This window comes from Oratosquilla oratoria, chromosome 3, assembly GCF_046742065.1.
Source record: "Oratosquilla oratoria isolate Oo_2021 chromosome 3, ASM4674206v1, whole genome shotgun sequence".
NCBI lineage: Eukaryota > Metazoa > Arthropoda > Malacostraca > Stomatopoda > Squillidae > Oratosquilla > Oratosquilla oratoria.
Genome location: NC_134779.1, coordinates 41,902,656 through 41,925,791, shown reverse-complemented (window position 1 = coordinate 41,925,791; position 23,136 = coordinate 41,902,656). Strand labels below are relative to the sequence as shown.

The 23,136-nt window shown below is 37.9% G+C and overlaps 1 protein-coding gene across 1 annotated transcript in view; it reads right to left on the bottom strand.

The window, feature by feature from the left end:
* Positions 1-11,994: 11,994 nt before the first annotated feature.
* LOC143022115 (uncharacterized) overlaps positions 11,995-23,136 on the bottom strand; it is a 285,895-nt gene continuing 274,753 nt past the window's right edge. The window contains exon 40 of the mRNA XM_076180165.1: positions 11,995-14,419. Within this exon, the coding sequence (XP_076036280.1) occupies positions 14,406-14,419 (14 nt within the window). The 3' untranslated portion in view covers positions 11,995-14,405. The remainder of the gene's footprint in view (positions 14,420-23,136) is intronic.

The window sequence follows — 23,136 nt, the reverse complement described above, 5'->3', positions numbered from 1 at the left end:
AGTGGGAAGTGCTAAGAAAATGACCGTGATGAGTGAGGAAAATGGAGGAGAAATAGGGAAAGATGAAGTGAAGGCAGCTGTTAAGATGATGAGAGCAGGTAAGGCACCTGGGTTGGATGGATGTCATGAAGAATGTCTGAAAAAAGGAGGTACAGTGATGGTGGACTGGCTGGTGAGGTTATTTAATGTTTGTTTAAGAGAGGGTAGAGTGCTGGAGGACTGGAGGAGTGCCTGTATAGTTCCATTTTTGAAGGGAAAAGGGGACAAGTGTGAGTGTTGTAGTTTCAGAGGGATTAGCTTGTTAAGTGTAGTTGGGAAGCCTTATGGGAGGGTTTTGATTGAGAGGATTAGGAGAGGAACAGAGGGAGTAATTGGTGAGGAACAGTGTGGGTTTAGGACAGGTAGGGGTTGTGCAGATCAGATTTTTGTGGTAAGACATATGTGAGAAAGCTATAGGAAAAGGTAAGGATGTTTTTTGGGCTTTTATGGATCTGCAAAAGGCTTATGATAGGGTAGACAGGGGGCACTGTGGGAGGTATTGCAGATATATGGGATAGGAGGAAAGCTGTTAAGAGCAGTCAAGAATTTTTACGAGAGTAGTAGAGCTTGTGTTAGGATTAGAAATGGAGAGAGTGAGTGGTTTTAAGGTAAAGGTGGGACTTTGTCAGGTATGTGTTATGTCGCCCTGGCTGTTCAATTTATACATGGACGGGGTGGTACAAGAGGTGAATGGAAGAGTAGTGGGTCAGGGATTGGAGTTGGTTAAAGAAAATGGAGAAAAGTGGGAGATAAGCCAGTTGTTGTTTGCTGACGACACAATGATTGTAGCAGGATCAGAGGAAGTTATTGACAGAGTTTGGGAAGGTGTGTGAAAGACGGAAATTGAAGATAAATGTGGGTAAAAGTAAGGTGATGAGATGTACAAGGGGAGAAATTGGCAGCAGATTGGAAGTGAGTATTAAGGGAGAGAGACTGGAGGAAGTGGATAGTTTTAGATACTTGGGTGCGAATGTGGCAGGAAAGGGGGTGTCAGTGGATGCATTAGTAGCTCAATCAATGTTTCCACAGGTAAGACACCTCATTACGTCATCTATGGAATGGAAAAACAGTTCCCATATGGTGTGTTACACAGTCCTACTTGTCCCCTCTACAATTTTGATGATTATAGTCAACTCCAATGTCATACATTACATAGGATTTATGATTCTGTAAGTGAAAAATTGATGACTCCAAGTCCAAAATGTTGAAACACCAGCAAAATCGGGTTACACCTATTAAGATAAGTACTGAATTGGTGATCATGTTTATAAAAGCATACCTGACTGCCAATCTAAACTCAATTGAAGGTTTACAGGTCCCCTTTTGGTTACTGAAAAATTGCATCTCAATAAGTTCAAGGTCTTTGATGCCTTCCCAGGAACTGAATGAAGTGTTGCACTGATGGGCTTATGGTAATAAGAGCGCCTATCCCTGCATTTGCCCGACTTCCCCCAAGGCCCACTGTACAAACTATGCCTTCTGTGTCTACCCCTCACAATTATTATCTCCATTCAAGGGGTCCTATGCCTTAATATCTGTATTTGTACATTGCTTGTGATGTTATCCATGGTGTCTTGAATTGTATTCTTTGTGTATTTTGTGTCTATTTCTTAAGTAATTATTATGTTGTATTCCATGTCATGTTTACCATTTTTGTGTCCAATTCTTAGGTATAATGTGTAAATATTGTTTAGTTATTAAGTGTAATGTCCTGGATGTCTGACAATTATTTTTTGTCTCTTGTTTTTACTGGTGCGAGTACTTATTTATATGTATGTATATTTAATTATGTTATTATTTAGGATATCTGTGCATGTTGTATTGTCTAGGGTGATTTCACGTATACAATACATTTTTTTTCTCCCCCACTTTTGTCTGTACACTATGGTGTGTGTGGAGCAGATAATCCTTTTGATTTTGTTTTGCCTTGGTCATTAATTTTTATCATTTGCTCAAGGCTTGGTGTCCCAGTTGTTACTCCACCTCTTTGCTGTGCACACAAATTTGTCATTGTAGAGCTTTGTCACATGGTGATTAATATAGTTGTTTCGTGGTTCATGTAGTTTTATTTAGCCTCCCTATAACAAGGGGTCATATTTCCAAGTAAAGCTAGTATGAATTCTTTTTCCCTGTAATACTTCGGTTTCATTTACATCGCCGTCATCTAATTCAAAATTACTTGCGGGTTCAGCAACTGGATGTTTCGGCTTGATAAATTTGTCCGAAGAGCCTCGCTTCGTCACCAGTGGGTTATAGCAGGGCCCCAAATGACAAAAGCGCAGATATCCATATGATGCTCTCTGTTGCTTTTTTGGTGGTAACTACGGGTGACCCATTGTGGGGAGGGGATTGAGAGCTTCCAAACTCAAAATCTGACAACATAACTTTAAATTTACTTTAATTTGTACTATAAACCATTACCATTGAATCATTTGTTGACTAGATAGGCATAAGATCATCAATAAACTATGGTAAATAAAATGTATATTGTCATATCACATATATACTACATTTACTTACATAATCTCTACCACAGCCGGTAAGTACCACACATCACCACCGGCCAACTGATAAGTTATTTACTTACTGCAGTAGGTTGTTAAGTCACCGAAACTGATGCTGCACGGTCTTTTTCTGTTATTTGACTTTCTTCATAGAAAACTATATTATCAACTTATATTTTCACTATCAGGTTAATTGACCTATTATTGTCACATAATTTTCACCACCCAGTTTTCATTGCATGAGGACAAATTACTGAAACTAGCAATCACAGCCTAGAATTTCCTTAAAATTCCTTAGATTCAACCAATTCCTGCAGACCACACCTTGAGTAGCACTGCTCTAAACAGTAATTGTCTCATTAGTAGTAAAACCCTTCTCTGCAGGACCATTCATTTGTAGTATAACTTACAGAGAAAATCTTAGTAAATCTCTAACCATAACTATTTTATTTCCAAAAGCATTAATAATCTATGAAATATAACCAATATATATATATAAAGTGTAAATTAATACGAGCATGATCATGGAGATATTCTATGATAAGATTCCTTTTGAAGCTACACACAAGAGTGACTGCTCTACATGTCTTTATAATCTTGTCTATTTTCCAACCTACTACAAAGTAATACAGAGGTTATTTCTGGGCCATAATTCTGACCTTTTTTGTGGGGGCTAAAAAATATAGCGCTTTAACTCCCCACCCCACAATAGCAGAGACTACACTAAAGCTCGAATTTTTGATACTCATCTTAGATGAGTCGTCTATACAGCTTGGTCTTGTTAAGTTCACTGCACTGCAGTTACTGTTTGCCCCCAAGGCCATAATTTCCAAGGGGGGTTATAACCCCCCCATTTTGTATATTCACAGTGAATTAAACCCCTAATGCTGTATTTTTTCAAAAAAGTAAAATCATTGTCTTGATATCAGTAAATTTGACTAGCATTTCAAAAATGTCTACATCATAGCTCAAGCCTTGCTTATGAGGATGGGATCACCTGTTTAGGTGAAGCCCTAACTTTTAAACTCATGTTGTTGTATTCATTTAAGGTTGGCTTGGCATCTTTACAAACATTTCGAAAGTGAAACCAAACCATAGTATTGGGCATTTGCAGAATATGAAAATTAAGGTTTAATAAATTCAAGATTATGTTTGAGAACTTACCGGTCATTGTTTTCTACCAGGTTGGTTTCTCAAACGGTGGTACTGTATTTGAAGTTTGAAGATTAAGTTAACCTTGAACTCCGAAAGCGTAGGTCCCTTGCCTTGACGTTTCTAAATTTGAGGTCTGTTTGGAACCAGAGCTCTGGGTAGTCTGTCATGCCATTAGTGTGGATGTATTTGGAGGGACTCTTACAAGTTCGAAAAGAGCTCAAAAGGCCACGGGTTAATATTGACTTTAAGTAATTTCTCAAAGTTCAACCCCCGATTTATAAAAAAAAAAATTTACTGCATAGATTTAACAAATAAAGAGGAGGGGAGTTAAATCATATGATAGGTGCAGTTTGAAGTTTCAGGAAATGCTCCTGAATTGAAAGAAATAAATACTTTGAGGGAGAGTTTCCCGAACGAAGGTAAGCACTTAAGATTCCCAATAACAATTACCACAACCTCCCCGACAACAAAAAGAAAGTGTTTAATGAATACAACATGTTTGAAGAAAATTTACAATAACCCTTTAGCAGCTAGAGACCTTACTTGGTCTCTAGAGGCTAGCACAGTCTTACAAGAAGGTCTCAAAAAGGTAGGTCCCAAATCGACACAGTCCTCTTCCAAAGAAATAACCTCCTCCAAGTTTGAGACCTCTTCAAAGGGCTCCAACTCGCCAGCCTGCAAAGTAGCATCCACAGGGGATTCATCCTCATGAAAGGAATGTAACTCAGCATAGAGCTCTAGTGGGATTAAAAGTCTAACACTGACCTTAACAGAGTTTCCATCAGGCTTAATGATAGAGACTGTACGAATCACTTGATCTTGGTCAGGATAAGTGTCAACAACACGAACCAAGAGCCAGAAGGGTCTGGTCTTAAAAGGCAGTTTCAAGAAGGCAATGTCACCTTTTTCCCAGTTTCTAGAACTGTGGTACGCAGCTCTATGCCTTTCCCTTAAGCTGATGTACTCATTTCTTAAACTCTAACTCTTCACAAAAAAATCCTTAGAGTTCATGACTAAGTTAAGAAGAGAAGGACAGTCTTCTTCAAATTCCCATTCAGGGACTTGTTCCAAGTCTCCAAACATCTTTACATGGATGGGGTGGTGCGAGAGGTGAATGCAAGGGTAGTGGGTCAGGGGTTGAAGATAATTAAAGAAAATGGAGAAAAGTGGGAGGTGAGCCAGTTGTTGTTTGCTGACGACACTGCGATTGTAACAGGGTCAGAGGAGGGATTGAGGAAGTTAGTGACAGAGTTTGAGAAGGTGTGTGAAAGAAGGAAACTGAAGATAAATGTGGGTAAAAGTAAGGTGATGAGATGTACAAGGGGAGAGAGTGACAGCAGGCTGGAGGTGAGGGTGAAAGACTGGAGGAAGTGGATAGTTTTAGATATTTGGGTGCGAATGTGGCAGGAAAGGGAGGAGTGGGGGTGGAGGTAGAATGTAGATTGAGAGAAGCAAGAAAATGCCTTGGTGGATTGAAAAGTGTAATGAGAAATAGACATCTGGGAATGGATGCTAAGAGGAGGTTATATGAAGGAGTGATTGTACCAACAGCATTGTACGGGGCAGAAACATGGAACATGAGAGAGGAAGAGAGAAGGAGTTTGAATGTGTTTGAGATGAAATGTCTGAGAAGTATGATAGGGGTTACTAGGCTGGATAGAGTAAGAAATGAGGAGGTGAGGAGGAGAATGGGGGTGGAAAGGGAACAGGTAGATAGGGTTGATGAAAGAATATTAGGATGGTTTGGACACATAGAAAGAATGAGTGAAGAAAGATTAGTAAAAGAAGTATGGAAGGCAGAGGTGGAAGGATTGAATATGAGGGGGCATCCTAGGAGGAGATGGATGGATGGGGTGAAAGGGGCATTACAAAAGAGAAGAATGTCTGTTGAGGAAGAACGGGAGAGGACAGAAGATAGGGGTGAATGGAGAGAAGTTGTGTTTAGATGATGTTATGATGCATGAGGGGGAGTGAGTGGGGGATGGGGGGTGAGGAAGTATGTATGAAAAAAAATTGACGCAGCCCGAAGGGATTTCTCCCCATCTTCTCCTTTTCTGCATGAGGGGACGGAGAGGGGGGGTCGGCGAATTTATGAAACGGCCTTGCTGTGGATGTGCTGTGTCTTGCGACACTGCTTCTGACCCAGGGCAGTGGACAGGATGCAGGGATGACCCGTCATCCAGGAGGTGCCAAGATAAAAGGGAGGGAGGAGGGTGGAGGGGAGTGGAATATATAGGAAATGGAATGGGTGGGAGTGGTTTCTTTGCCTTTTTCTTTGTGGCTACCCCCCATGTAGGGGGAAAAAGCCTTTTGTATATGTATGTATGTATAAGGAAATGATTAGGGGTTATAACGTCGAGTTTGTTTTCACAGGAATGATAAGTAAGAGGTCTATTTTTCAAAAAAATTTGAACATCAAAAGGGTGGCAATCTCTGCCAGGGAAGGAACAGACCTACCCAAAACCTTGTAGAGGCATTGTTTCACTATCTGAATCAACCTTTCCCAAGTGTCACCATACCATGCAGCACTAACAGGGATGGTTCTGTGCAGAACAGGGGAAGTTTAAACTTTTCTTCAAATTCAGAAGATGATAGAAGTTGTCCAATAATACTTCCTGGTTGTATAAAGAATTTGGCATCATCCGAATAAACCACTGAAGGAATTCCATATCTGTTAGCAGATCTAACAAAAGCCAAAATTAACTCAGCATTGGACATAGAATCCACGACCTCCAAATGGATAGCTCTTGTATTAAAACAAGTAAATATAAAAAATGTAAGCCTTGACCTTATCTCCATTCCTGTCTAATCCATAAATGCCCCATGTAATCCACACCAGTATGGGCAAAAGGCACACTTAAATTTACTCTAGAGGCAAGTAAAGAGGAAGGATAAGGATAGTAAACAGCATGAGAATTATATTTCTTACAAACTAAAACAATCCTTCAAAATGTTTAAAACAGCTTGTCTGGCCTTAAAGATCCAGAATCCAAGCATGCAAAGGAAATTAAGAGTAGCTTGCAGTCCCATATGCACTACTTGACAATGAGCAAGTTGTTGTTTGCAGATGACATTGTGGTTGTAGCAGGATAAGAGGAGGGATTAAGGAAGTTGGTGACAGACTTTGGGAAGGTGTGCAAAAGAGGGAAGTTGAAGATAAATGTGGGTAAAATTAAGGTGATGAGATGTACAAGGAGAGAGAGTGGCAGCTAACTTGAAATGAGTATTAAGGGAGAGAGACTGGAGGAAGTGGATAGTTTTAGATACTTGGGTACGAATGTGTAGCGAAAGGGAGGAGTGAAGGTGGAGGCAGAATGTAGATTGAGAGAAGCAAGTAAATGCCTTTGGGATTAAAAAGTGTAAGGAGAAATAGACATTTAGGAATGGATGCTAGGAGATTGTATGGAGTGATTGTGTCAACAGCACTGTATGGGGCAGAAACATGGAACATAAGAGAGGAGGAGTTTGTGTTTGAGATGAGCTGCCTGAGAAGTATGATAGGGGTTACTAGGCTAGATATAGTGAGAAATGAGGAGGTGAGGAGGAGAATGGGGGTGGAAAGGGAGTTGGGAGATAGGGTTGAGGAGAGAGTATCGAGATGGTTTGGACACATGGAAAGAATGAGTGAGGAAAGATTAGTAAAAGAGGTGTGGAAGGCAGAGGTGGAAGGAGTGAACATGAGGGGGTGACCAAGGATGAGATGGATGGATGGGGTAAAAGGGGCATCGGGAAAGAGGGGAATGTCTGTTGAGGAAGGATGGGAGAGGACAGAAGCTAGGGGTGAATGGATGATGCTGTGATGCATGAGGGGGAGTGGGTGTGAGGGAGTATGTGTGAAAAAGTAAATTGACACAGCCTGAAGGGATTTCTCCCCATCTCCTTTTCTGCATGAGGGGACAGAGAGGGTGGGTCACCGATTTAATGAAGTGGCCTTGCTGTGGATGTGCTGTGTCTTGATACACTGCTTCTGACCCAGGGCAGTGGGCGAGATGCAGGGATGACCCATCATCCAGGAGGTGCCAAGAGGGAGGGAAGAGGGTGGATGGGAGTGGAGTACGTTAGGGATGAAATGGGTGGGAGTGGTTTTATGTCTTTGTTTTTTGGCTACCTCCCTTGTAAGGGTGAAAAAGCCTTTGGTATATGTATTTTAATTTCATCCCTTTTCAATAGTCTATTACTTCAGGCACATAAATTGTGTTCAGTTAACAGCTAAGAGTTGTTTTGTACATTGAATTCTTCTGTCTCAGACTGCACCAATTTTTAGTGGCAAGTAAGTTTTTTTAAGTGTAGCCACATCACTTTGAAAGTAATGGCTGATTGAAGCAGGAAGTGTCACTTACAGGAAGTTAAGTTACACAGGTTTATCTTATGCAAATTTGGTTTAACACAACTGATAAAATAATGCATTGTATTTGAATTATGTGGTTTGTTGAAATTAACACAAAATAACATTTCTACTAGAGCACAAAAAAGTTTTATGTGTATATACTTTAGTACCTTCTGCCCTCCCTCCCCTCCAATTTAAAAAAAAAATTATTTACACAATGCCACTTGGTCCCTACATATAGCATAAATTAAGAACTACCTACAAGTTTAAACAACTTTATAAATCTACCACACCATATTAGGTATAAATCAACACATTTTCTTTGTAAGAAGTTTGGGCAACAACTAACAGGAGAGAAAGAAATAGCAATACAAAGGTACTGGATATCATTCTGACTTTATTCGTGTATACTGGTTACATGAATAATGAATTACATACTGGAACCTGGAATGTGTCTAACTCTTATCTTCTCCATCACTTCCTTCTATTTAAAGACAGGGCCTGGGTCTGTGTAAGAGACCAGGAGCAATGGATTGACTGACTGAACTTCCTTCAATTCCTTCCAGGTAAACTAGCTTTGGGTGGAATGAGAATGTCACATTCCTATATCCCTACTGTAACATTGCAGGTAAACCTGGGTTTTCAAATTCCTATACTTTCTCAAGTGTTCTATCATTTGCACTTGCTAGTAAGAGGACATACACACAAATGTACACACATGCAAATGCACATACATACATAAAATAATCATTAATAAGTCAGAGGCAGAATTAAAAGAATGAGAATTCTTATCAAGTATGGAACAAACTCTTGTAACAACAAGTCAAGTCTTACTGACAACCAGTGACCTGGTAAAATGAAAATACTGCAAATGTTCTGCTTAAACTAAAAGGGAGTTAAAACTTTTTCCTTAGAGGTAAAACTTCAAGAGACATATGATACGATGATTGCACTATATAATAAAATTGTTATGCTGAAAGGTAAAAATTATTTTCTTATGATGGCATGCGAAAGAGGCATTGGTCAAGCCAGCAAAGTGGAAGGTGAGGGCTGTTGGAGGAAGGAGGATGGGGATGCAATGAGAACAGTTCACATCTGCCTAGCAGTAAGGTTTGGTGATGTGGATGAAGCCTCCTTGTTTAGGTTGAATACTAAGTAAGTGAAGGTGGTGCTCTCCCTCTTCTTGCCCTACAGAGATGGATGTAGTGATGAGGAGATATAGAGGAAGAGTGTGATGGGTCCAGCAACATGGAAGAAGGGCTGTGAGAGTTCAAAATGGAAGGAAATCAAAAGGTCCAGGGCAAAGCACTTGGCAAGGTGTTTAAAAGATGGGTCAGTGCAGGAGAGGAAAGCAAAGTGGAGGCAAGAGGAACATACTGAGAAGTTCTAATGGTAGAATAAAAAGTACCAGATGAGAAAATGAGGTGTATCTTAATACTGATTGGATATAACGATAACATCAAAACTTAACTCCTGCAGACTGGGTTCTTATCCTCTGCTGAATGAAATTATCATGGTTTAGCAAAACCAAGATCTGTAGTAGGTATCACTGGGTCAAAGAGATAATTAAGGTAGTCAAGCTTTCAGCCTATTTCTGACACTCAAACAAAATTATCTGGTGTTTGCAAGGGAAAATTCTTTAAAGGACCTTATTGGGTCAAAGTGGTTAGAGGACAGAAGATGAATACCATAGAAAATGATGGACCTCAATAATGAGAATGAAAACAATGAACCTTAAAATTCATATCCTGGGAATCCACTAAAGCAGAGGAAATAAGACTTTATTTAGTTTTTATTTTACAGAAAATATATATGACTTTATTAGGTTTTTATTTTACAGAAAATATATATTGAACAGCAAAAGAAAGGCTACAAACTGCAATGGGTCTGACTGAGGAAGTATCTATGTATGGGGAAAGACCTACGGTATACCTGAATAGGAAAGACCCTATATCTGGACCTAGAAGTAACAAAGGTGATCAACTGCAATGGGGCCAAAACATGGGTGTTCAATGGTATAATGTGAATGTTACAACATTCAACTTTATTGTTATGTTTAATCTTCAATTCAACTGTTATGTTTTATGTTTATGAACAGGATGTGTTTTGATTGAGCCATCCCCCTTATAAGGTGCAAAAGACCTTTGGTACAATATTTAAGCAATCAAACAATTTGATGTCCCAGTTCTCTCTTGTAGGAGACCTGCAGCCTCTAGGAAATTGACCATAGCCACTAGTTCAACCCATAAATCATTCAGTGAAGAGGTCTTGTATTGTTGTCTGGAATGAGAGTGATGGACAGTGTCTCCTGTGTAATGACTGCTCCTTAAGTCACTAGCATCTGCTATCAGGCCAATTCTGTGTTGGAACTGTTTTGGTGTAGGGTTGTGACCTGAACAGAGGCACAATATTATCACAAATGCTATTCTTCCTATTTACAAGTAATCTCCCCACACCCAACCCAGCACATAACATTATAGCTCTCACCTATGCTGACAACCTAAAAATAATAGCCCAGCAATACAACAGCAACAAAATAGCTGCCAAAACACACAAATTTACCTCAATAAGCTAAAACTATGGGTGAGATATAACATAATGTCTGCTTCTTCTAAAAAAATCAATGATGTTTCCTATCCCTGACAACCACAAATCAAAAAAGCACCATTAGACAGAATTTAAAAATACTAGGCCTCACTTTGGATACACATAACTTTCAGCCCACAATGAAAGACCCGAATGTGAAGACATACAAGAAACTGAACATACTGAGAACAGTGGCAGGTACAGGATATGGACAAGTGAAAGAGACACCACTGTGTACAAACAATTCATAAGAACTACACTTGGTTGTGTATACACAGCATGGTATCTAACAACTAAAAGAACAAAGAAATGTTACAAACAATATAAAATAAAGCATTAAGAAAAATGACTGGCTGCAGCAAAATAGTCCCAATGGAATGTTCACACTCAGGATACAAAACCTTTCCCATATAGCAGCACAAGAGCACTTGAACACTCCCATCTTACACACCATATCACATGGGCACATACCTCTGCGAAAAAAAAAAAAAAAAATCCCAGCACATCAAAGAGAAAGATGAGAATAGATTGCAGTGTTCAGCTCACTGATGGGAGTGGGCAAACTTGATGGAGAAGATCTATTGATTTGGGATGGGAGGACACTATGAGGTCATGTAAAACAAGTTGAAAAGGACCATGTCTGAAGAATGTGAAAAATAATGTTTTCCATACAAATACACATATTTCTAGAATAGCCTAGATGATAGCCCAAACTAGAACTATACACAAACTTAAAATGAGGTATGATGATTGGAGAAAAGAGATTGAACCTTGCATACTACAATTAAGTATATTTAATTCAGTAAAATATATCCACTCTCAGGTCATGAAACAAACACTCCATAATGGACTTTCCAATTCTGTACTTCACAATGTTCCCCAAGATATTAGCTTAGTTGGAACATTAACCCCCAACATAGGTAGGAGCCACACTAACACAGCTGTGTTCAGGTTACCCCCACACAAAAAAATGCTGGCACAGAAATGGCCTAGTGACAGATTCCAACTGCCCTAGATACAGCCACCACATGGAAGACAGTGATAGTAATCACTGCCCTATTCTCACTAAATACTGAAAACTCAAGTGACTTATGGGCTAAATCATTGGCTGTGACAAATCACCTGAGTATCTTGTAAGAGACCTGAGACAACAGACTTACTGATCTGGAGCTTACAAAAAAAAAAAAAACAAAAAAAAAAAAAAAAAAAAGTATGCAGTTGATTGTCTGCACTGCCAGGAACATGTAACACTTGTGTATGTGTGTGTATATATATATATATATATATATATATATATATATATATATATATATATATATATACTGTATATATATATATACATATATATATATATATATACACATATACATGAATATAATTTTTTCTATGTCCTTCATCAGTGGGAAAAGAGAAAAGAGAGAGAGAGAGAAAGAGATAGAGAGAGAGAAACAGACAGAGAGGGTGTGAGAGAGACCAGAAATGACTTGACAATTTTCCTCGCCACCCACATTTATGGAAAAGGAAACAATGGCACTCTTCAGCAATAAGAAGCATAGTCTTTCTTTTTTTTTTTTGCATGTCACCCCTTGGTGTTTCTTGTGATCAAAATAGCTCACACAGTGTTTTGAAGCTTGATCCCATTATATTGAAAGGGAGTGAGAGTGACCAAAAGTGACTTGACAATTTTCTTTGCCACTCACATTTATGGAAAAGGAAACAATAGCACTCTTCAGCAATAAGAAGCATAGTCTTTCTTTTTTTTTTGCTGCATGTCACTCCTTGGTGTTCCTTATGATCAAAATAAATCACACATTGTTTTGAAGCTTGATCCTATTATATTGAAAGGCAATACAAATCAGGATATTAATCAATCCACTGCCCTAGGTCTCTCTTGTAGGAGACCTGCAGTTCCTAGATAACCAACAATAGCCATGGGATTGGCCCATAAGTCACTTATAGAAGAAATAATATGTTGTATGGTTAGGGTGGGTCAGTGGAGAATGAGGTATTCAGTGATCTTTCCTCTGATTGTTGCATCTAAGCCAGTTTGTTTCTGTGGTCAGGTCTACTTTGTGCTGATAATGTCTTAGTGTTGGATGGTGACTTAAATGCAAGCATGTTAGTTTGGTTCTTTTTTCTCTTGGGAAGGATTTTTCTGTGGGGTCTGATGGAGTCTGATGGTTTATCTTGAGCTTGATTTGTGATCCGAGTGTCAATGTTTTTGTGTGGATGTATTGTGTAGTACAGGTGGTAGGTTATTGTAGATGTATTTACCTAGTTTACCTAGTTGTATTTTATGGGATGAGAGCTATGCTCGTAGTGACCCGTTTTCGTATCTCTCCGCATCCAGTTTATTCTTAAAATTGTGTACAGTTTTGGCATTCACTGTTTCTCTGTTCAGTTTGTTCCAGACATCAATCACTCTATGTGGGAAGCTATTCTTTTTCAGGTCTCTTCTATAAGTGTCCTTCTTTAGTTTCTTTTCATGTCCTCTTGTTTCTCTTATGTCCCATTTTAATAAGTCATCTCTATCAAGGATTTCCATCCCTTTCATAATTCTGTAAATGGTCAATAAATCACCTCTTTCTCTTCTCTGTTCCAGTGTTGACAGATGTAGTTTCTACAATCTTTGTTCATATGTCAGATTTGCCAGTGTAGGTGCCATTTTTGTTGCTGCTCTTTGGATTCTTTCTAATTTTCTTATGTTCTTCTTTGTGCTGGGTACCCACAATGTTGCAGCATATTCTAGTTCAGGTCTTATCAGTGTAACCACTATTTTTTTAACCATCTCCTCATCTATGTAGTCAAAGTATAGCATTTTACTTGTGTTTAGTTGGTTGTAGTTGTGTGATGCAATGAGGTAAGTGAGTAGGTGGCAAATCAATGTTACCAGTTAATAAATTTCTCAAGACTAAATTTTTTATACTTGTGGGTGGATTATTAAAAATGAGTATAAGTATTTGATGCAGTTGGCAATGTAAACAGAACAAAATTCATTGACTGTTAAATCAAAGTGAGTACAAGGAAGCATATGAAGACAGACTGGGGACATGGGGATTACTATAAGGAAAGATGCACATGGAGCAACATGATATGCTGAAAAAAAGTTTATATTCAGTTGCCAATAGATGAAATAAGACAACATAAAGTCTATTTTCATAAAGATAATGGGAAAAAATGGCTCCTGAAATATGAAAATCAGGCAAATAGAATAAGCTTTAGCATATGTACTGTGCACCCAAAGGCTATGAGTTAAAAAAAGAAGGAAAAAAAAATATATATATATATGATACACCTAAGGACATAAGATGGAATATTGTAAGATCAACCTCAATCCTGTACATCATAATTTGGTAAACACAGTTACATTAACACAAACAATTGATACATTGCTACATGTCCAACAGATAGGAATAAATGCAGTGTGACACTACATTTGAATGATATTGGGGAATTCAAAGGAAGTGTTATCTTAAGTGAACTTGGAGCCTATAGGATTACACTATAAAGCTTGGAACATGTTACAACCTTGTCTTATATACCAAGTAGGTAACAATGCTGAATAAACATGAGCTAATCATAACAAATGGACTTGGAATACTTAGTAAACATGACTGCGGGTTCTGTGGCTCATCAAGCAAATATGAACTTTCGTTAAGCATTCTGGAAATGTTGCTGGTCTCTTCGTTTTCCTTGTGCTCCTGTTTCCCACAGTTGTCAGTACATGCAAGTCCATCATCAGAGGAGCTACTGGTCCTTGGCTGCTCACTCTCCACCACCTTATGCTTTGACAGTCAGCAACGGCTTTCTGCAGATGATCAAAGGTGCAATGATGTACTACCCTTCACAGAAACTGATAAAATCTTCTAACAAACAAGTACAATCTGAACTGGTACTCCCCATTTTAGCTATGATATGTGGAGAGACTGGGATCAACAAATGAGGAGCCCAAATACACTTACGTATGAAGAACCGTATAAGAGAACAATAAATTAATCTCAACAGTCAATCCACCATAACTATTCTTCTAATTGTCAGACATTCCAAATCACAACTATCCCAACTAGGTGTCTTTCCAGCTTTTATTTCCATCAATGCAAACTGCATCTCCTCTTGCACTGTAGCTCTATTCATCTCCTTGAAACACTAAGACTATTTTACTCTCACAGCCCTCTCTTCCACCAACAACCATCAATCTACTCCCTTTACCCACTCCTCTCTATTAGACTCACCTTCTCAAACTCCTTTCACTTTCTTCCAAAATACTTTTTTTTTTTTTTTTTTTTTAATTCAAGCACTCACTTCACTTCACACACACAAACGAACCACAGCCTGGATTGGACATCTACAATGAGCTCTGAAGCATAGCACTTTTTCGATAAGTTTCAAGGAAACACCTAGTTTTGTATATACAGTATACAGGATAGGGAGCTTTGTTTATTGAGTGACCAAAATTATATAATGGAGTAATTTTACTTACTGGTCAATACACAAAATGAAGAATGGTGAAGAAGACGGACAAAAATATAGTGAACAAACAAAGAGAAGACTGGAGGTAGCAAGGGTTGAATCTCTGTTAGGTGTCACCCCCCCCCCAAAAAAAAAAAAAAAAAAAAAAAAAAGTTGCAACATGGAAATGCTGAAATTGAAAAGGTATATCACTAAATTCTCAGGGTTTGTAAAAGAAAGTGGAATATTAGGTAGAGGCTTAGATTTAGAAAGAGAATCAAGGTATAAAAATATCCTAATAAATCAGGAGATTACAGAATTAATGAATGAAATTATAGATCTGAAATCTGAATACAGGACAATCTAAAGAAAAGTGATCCAGTTGAAAAAACTAAATGCTGAAACCAACAGAGAGCTTAATGATCTAAAAAAGTTATTAAACATAGTCAAAAGTGAGAATGAAAGAATGGAAAATGAAGATACAAGCATAATTGAGGCTTTGAAAAAAGAAGTAAAAGAACAAATAGAAGCAGTGGCCAAGAAAGTTGGAGAAACAATAAGAGAGACAGATCTCCAAGAAATAAAAAAAATCAATGGAAGGTGGAACAAGAAAATAAAAAAAATAACTTTTAAAGAAATAGTACAGCAACAAGTGGAAGAGAATGCAAAAGAAACAGTCATTAAAGTAATTAAGGAGAAAGAGAATTGGGTCAGAGACACAGTGGATAAAAGTGCATAGTAGTTTATGATATTAAAGAAAAACATAATGTAGCTAGATACCTATGAGAAAAAGAGAAATTACAAGAGAAATTCTGAAAGGGATACAAGAGGGGGAAGAAATGGAAAAGGAAATAGAGGAAGTGCATAGAATGGGACTATACTCTAAAGAAAGAAAAAAGACCACTAAAAATTAAACTAAGGTCTCAAATGATAGCAGAAGTACTATCAAAAACAGCAAAGTTGGCAAAAAGCAAAAATTACAAAAATGGATGAGGAAAAAAGAGAGGAAAAAGACACTAAGAAATGAAGCAAATGAAAATGTAGCTAGATACCTATGAGAAAAAGAGAAATTGCAAGAGAAATTCTGAGAGGGATACAAGAGGGGGAAGAAATGGAAAAGGAAATAGAGGAAGTGCATAGAATGGTACTATACTCTAAAAAAAAAAAAAAAAAAAAAAAAAAAAAAAAAAGACCACTAAAAATTAAACTAAGGTCTCAAATGATAGCAGAAGTACTATCAAAAACAGTAAAGTTGGCAAAAAGCAAAAATTACAAAAATGGATGAGGAAAAAAGAGAGGAAAAAGACACTAAGAAATGAAGCAAATGAAAAAAAAAAGAGAGACCAAATAGACGTGAGGCTGAGATTATGGTATATATATATAAAAGGAAACATAGAAAGGAAAAAAGGAGGAGAAATGAAAAAAATTAAATTATATACACCAACATAGATTGCATGATTTCAGGACTAAATGAATTAAATGACTATCTGGCAGAAGAGAAATCAGATATAATGGGAATTGTGGAGACAAAATTAAAAGGTCTACTACCACCTAATATTGTGGGTCAAGGTTTATATAATCATTGGATAAAAAATAGATATGAGAAACAGGGTGAAGTCATGTTTTTGACTAAAAAATGCTTAAAAATGTGACAAAGATAACTGAAGGATACAACATTGTGGAACTGATTATGATAAAAGTTGAAAATAGTGACATGAAAAGTAGAAAATTTGTAGTGATATATGTGCCCCCAAAAACATATTCTCGGACAGAAAGTGACCATTCCAAAATGGTGGAAGACACTAAGCATGCATTAAATGAATTACTGAAAGGAGGAAATATAGTAATTATGGGTGACTTTAACTCTAAAGAAATATGTTGGGAAGAGATGAAAGTGAAAGGTGGAGAGGACCTTTGGGGAAATACACTACTAGATATGACCATTGAATACACAATGACTCAATGGTAAAGAACATAAGAACAAGACTGCAAGAGACCACAAAGCCTACACTAGGCAGCTCCGTATCCACCACCACCTGTCATCCCCATCCATAAAGTTATCTAATCATTTCTTAAAACAACTGATAGTTTCAGCTCTTACTACATGGTTACTAAGTCTATTCCATTCGTCAACCATCCTATTAGTAAACCAATTCTTGCCTATTTCCTTCTTAAATCTATATTTGTCCAGTTTAAAACCATTACTGTGAGTCCTGCCCTGTTGTTTTAATATGATGACCTTGTTTGCATCACCCTTGTTAAAGCCTTTGATCCACTTGAACACCTCTATTAGATCACCCCGCACTCTGCGTCTTTCCAGAGAGTGTAAGTTAAGGTGCCTAAGCCTCTCTTTGTAAGGCAATTTTCTGAGTCCATGTATCATTTTGGTCATTCTTCTCTGTACTGATTCTAGTGAATTGATGTCCATTCTGTGGGACGGAGACCAAAACTGTACCACATAGTCAAGGATGGGTCTAACTATTGCTAGATAGAGTTTGATAATTACATCTGCACTTCTATTCGTTACCGTCCTAGCAATGAAACCTAATGCTCTGTTAGCCTTATTCCTGGCGGTAATGCACTGTTTCCTGGTTTTAAGGTCTGGACTCACTAGAACTCCCAAGTCTCTCTTGCACTCAGTTTTCTCTAAAAGCGTGTTATTTCAGCTGTATCTATTTTTGGGGTTGTTTAGCCCTATGTTTAACATGCTACACTTAGAGATATTGAAATTCATTTGCCATTTCACCAACCATGTGAACAATTTGTTAAGATCATCCTGCAGAATCTCTGCGTCGTCTCCTAACCTAATTAAGTGTTCTATTCTAGTGTAGTCCACAAACTTACATCACTATTTATCACATCGTCTAAGTCATTTATGTACATAATGAACAACAAGGGGCCCAAAACCATGCCCTGGTGGACCCCACTAATAAAGGAAAATACCAGATATAGAAACAATGAAGAACCGTCAAGACTAGATTTAATATTTACGTCAGAGCCTGAAATTGTGGATAAAATGGAATACAAGACAACAATTTGGAAAAGTGACCACATACTAATTGAGTTCGAAATAAAAGAGGAAATTGATAAGGGAAGAAATGAGAAACACAGAAAAGGGAGACTAATGTTCAACAAAACGGACTCTGAGAAACTTAGAAAATTCTTTCAAAAAGTGAATTGGGAAAATTTCTTTAATGAAGAAACAAAGATGGAAGATAAATAGGATATATTAAAATAAATTTATAAAGGAATAGATAAATACATACCAAAGCAGAAGCAGGAAATGGTGTACATCAAGTGCTGGTACAACAAAATGTAATGAGGCAAAAGATAGATGACAAAGCTTGGAGAAAAAAAAAAAAAAAAAAAAAAAAAAAATTGGGAAGTGTCAAATGTATATCAAACTAAGAAATAAAAAAGTAAAAACATGCAAGGAAGAGAAAAGAAACTATGAAAAAGACATAATAGACAAATGTAAGGATCAAACTAAATTATTCTACAGGTATGGAAATCATACATACATACATATACCAAGGCTTTTTCCCCCTTACAAGGGGGGTAGCCAAAAAGAAAAAGGCATAAAATCATTCCCACCCATTCCATTCCTGAATACACTCCACACCCCTCCACCCTCCCTCTTATCTTAGCACCTCCTGAATGACGGGTCATCCCTGCACCTTGTCCACTGCCCTGGGTCAGAAGCAGTGTCGCAAGACACAGCACATCCACAGCAAGGCCACTTCATTAAATCGGCGACCCCCCCCTCTCCGTCCCCCCATTGCATAAAATGAGAGGACAGGGAGAAATCCCTTCGGGCTGCGTCAAATTTTGCTCACACATACTACCTCACCCCCCATCCACCCGCCCATTCCACCTCATGCAATCACAATCACAATCATGCAATCACCTCATGCAATCACAATCACAATCACAGGTATGTAAATGGTAAATTAAAAAATAAACAAGAAATAGTGAAACTGCATCAAGGGGATGACAAATATATAGATGCAGAAATGGCTGAAATTATGAATAAACATTTTAAATCTGTATTCACAAGTGAAAATACACAAAATTGGGATGAAGGAGAGAAAAATCCTCCAATGAAAGAAATAATTGTGATAGACAGGAATAAGGGACCATATAATAAACCTTGATGTCAGAAAATCATATGGTCTGGATGGAATTGCAAATTAGATATTAAAATAACGTATAGATGAACTAACAGACAAAATATATAAGATAATAGATTGCTCACTCAAAGAAGGAAAGGTACCACAAGATTGGAAAAATGCAAATATTGTACCAATACATAAAGGGGATAAGGAAGACCCAACAAACTATTGGCTGGTCTCCCTCACAAGCACAATAGCTAAAATGCACAAAAATGTTATCAAAATTAGATGGATTACATTTGGAAGAAAAATAATATACTGAATCCAAAACAATTTGGCTATGGACAAGGAGGATCTTGTGCCACTAACTTGATTTTTTTTTTTTTTTTTTTGCTATTAGAGATGATGCAAGAAAGGGACGGATGGGCTGATTAGGCTTTCCTAGGTTTACAAAAAGCATTTGATAAAGTACCACACAAAAAGCTAATAAAAAAAAAACTTGAAACAACAGGAGGTGCACAAGGAAAGTTATTGAAATGGATGGAAGAATTCTTGAATGGGAGAAAAATGAGGGTAGTACTTAGAGACAAAAATCTGACCTGGGAAGAAATGATAAGTGGAGTCCCACAAGGTTCTGTATTAGCTCTGATAATGTTTGCCATATATATAAATGATGTGGATGAAGGTGTAGAATGTTATATGAACTTCTTTGCAGATGATGCAAAACTACTAAAGAAAGTGAGTATAGAAAAAGACTGTGAATCACTACAGAGAGACCTGGATAAAGTCTGGGAATGGAGCCAAAAGTGTGAAGTGAACTTCAACATCAAGGAATGTAGTATAATAGAGTTTGGAAAAAGTAAAAATAGGATTTCAGGTTAATATAAAATTGGTACAAACGAAGTAAAATAAGTTAGCTCGGAAAAGGACCTAGGAGTAATTATTAACAAAGACATGACACAAGACAAACATATTAACAAAATAGTTGGAGAAACCTACAATTTACTAAGATCAATAAATGTAGCCTTTGACTACTTGGATGAGGTAATGGTAAAGAAAATATTAGTCACACTGATAAGACCAAGATTGGAGTATGCTGTGACACTATGGGTACCCAATACAATAAAGAATATAAAGAAATTAGAAAGAATCCACAGAGCAATGACAAAGATGGCACCAACACTTTCAGAACTGATATACAAACAAAGATTGACCAAATTGGAACTACCAACCCTGGAACAAAGAAGAGAAAGAAGAGATCTATTGGCCATTCACAGAATCATGAAAGGCATGGAAGTCCTTGACAGAGAAGATTTATTAAAGTGGGGTAAAAGAAAAACAAGGGGACATAAAAAGAAACTCAAAAAGGATAGTTATAGAAGAGATCTGAAAAAGAATAGTTTTCCACAGAGAGTGGTGGATATCTGGAACAAATTAGACAAAAAGATAGTATGTGCAAAAACTATTCAAGAATTTAAGAACAAACTAGATGCTGAAAGATACAAAGATGGGTCACTACAAGCATAGCTCCCTTCCCATATAATAGAACTAGGTAAAATACAATTGCTCCACTTTTAGCCATTCTTCACCCTGTGGTTTTCTTCTACCCTCCCCATCTACACTCTCACAATATTTCATTATTACTGGTATTCTAGTATATATGTCATTCAGTTTAACATCACACACTGTCCCTCACAGAGCAGGGTTAGATGGTGCCTCTTTATGGAAGACTTGAAATACAGAATTTAATGTAGTAGGCCTATACCTTTACTATGAACTCGCTGCACCTAGCAGCCCCAAACTTTCTCCACATCTGTTCTCTTGGCCATTCAGTGATGCTTTATGTTGCTTGGCAAGAGAACATCTCCCTTGTATGGAGGTTAAAGGGTTTTTGGTATATGTATGCATATATACACATATATTATTTCCATTTATTGTGAGGCTACAAAGTTTATGGGGCTTGATTTAGCTACAACATTTGCACCTCAACCCAATTTAAATCTGGCTGTGGAAAAAACTGTGGGGTACTTCTTCCCTTGAGGCACAATGACATACTTATTTGCAATGTTAATTCAGACTTGAATATGATGATAGCAGTCACCAGCTGTCAAATCTCCTTGTGTGAAAAGTTAGAAGAATTATAGCTGAGGTTGATAAAAAGATATTAAAGCTGCACATGAACATACAAAGGTGTTCATACATACATACATATATATATATATATATATATACACCAAGGGCTTTATCCCCTTACAAGAGAGGTAGCCAAAGTCAAAAGGCATAATTCCACTGCCACCCATTTCAACCCCACCCACTCCACTTCAATTCACCATCCCTCTCTCCCTCTTATCTTAGTTCCTTTTGGATGACAGATCATCCCTGACTTTGTCCACTGCCCTGGGTCAGAAGCAATGCAGTAAGACACAGCACATCCACAGCAAGGCCATTTAATTTAATTGGTGACTCCTCCTCTCTGTCCCCTCACATAGAAAAAGAGTAGATGGGGAGAAATTCCTTTGGGCTGCATCATAATAACATTTACATATAACTATTCCTTAACCCACCCACTTCCATGCATCACAGCATCATCCATACACAACCATTCTCCACTCACCCCATTCTTCTGCCTTTTTCTTTCCTTCCTCAACAGATATCCCCCTCTTGCTCAACACTCCTTTTACCCCATCCATCCATCTTATCCTTGGTTGCCCCCTCATGTTCACTCCATCCACCTCTGCCTTCCACACTTCTTTTACTAATCTTTCTTCACTCATTCTTTCCATGTGTCCAAACCATCCCAATACTTTTTCATCAACTCTATCTCCCATCTCCTTTTCCATCCCTGTTATCCTCCTCATCTCATTTTTCACTCTATTCAACCTTGTAACCCCTACCATACTTCTGAGACATTTAAACTTTTCCTCTCTTTTGTTCAGTGTTTCTACCCCATACAGTGCTGTCAGCACTATCACCCCTTCATACAATCTCCTCTTAGCATCCATTCCCAAATGAGTTCCCAAGAGTATTAATTGGTACTGAATATTAATAATTATTGCCTTGAATTTCACTAAGTGGAAAACCTGTAGCTCTACCAGTGTTTAGGTAATACAGTAGTTTGATATCTTATTTGAGCCTTCTGCATTCATGCTATCATCCATCACTGAAACAGTACCAACACAGAAAAAGCCAAGCCACAGGCTCAAATTGCCTCAAATGCAACCACTACATAGAAGATATAGAAGATCTCATCTTACACAGCCCCACTCTTGACCTACCCACCCAGACAACAATACTATATCTCTTCCCTGAGTGACACGTGGACCAATCCTGTGGTTGTTCCCAGTTACCTTGGAGCTCTGGGTCTCCTACACAAGACCTGGAGCAATGGATTATTTGACTGACAAAGCTCTGGAAGTGTAGTGGAGTGTACTTATGACGTGCTCTTTGTACACTGTGATGATCATTTCCTTTCATGCAAGACCTGTGGTAGCAACTAATCTGAGTATTTTTAGTTTCTTATCTGCCATCACTATGGTCTAATGTGTGTGTGTGGGTGAAGTAGGTGTCAAAGTATTATAGGTTTTAACAAGTGAATGGCTGGTCACTGAGTTTGACCACTGGGCTTTTCTTTTTGTTTATAGCTATTGGATATCAACAGTGTTACTGGGGACTGATGGAATATACCTACCTGTTGTGGTTCTATGATGGATGGCCAAAGGATCCCCACAAGTACTCTATGCTTGACATACCATTGATGACAACTAAAGAAGAAGGTGGGGGGGTCTACACCAGGAAGTGTGCAGCTGTGGCCAAAGCTATCATTTTTGCCCAACAAATGTGGACTGTTGGGTCAAGTAACAGTCAGTGCTGGGAATCGTAGAAAAGTGCAGGATCCAAACCCACAGCTTAGTGAATGTGAGACCAGCATGCTTCTGATTACGTCACCAGCACAGTGATGAACAAC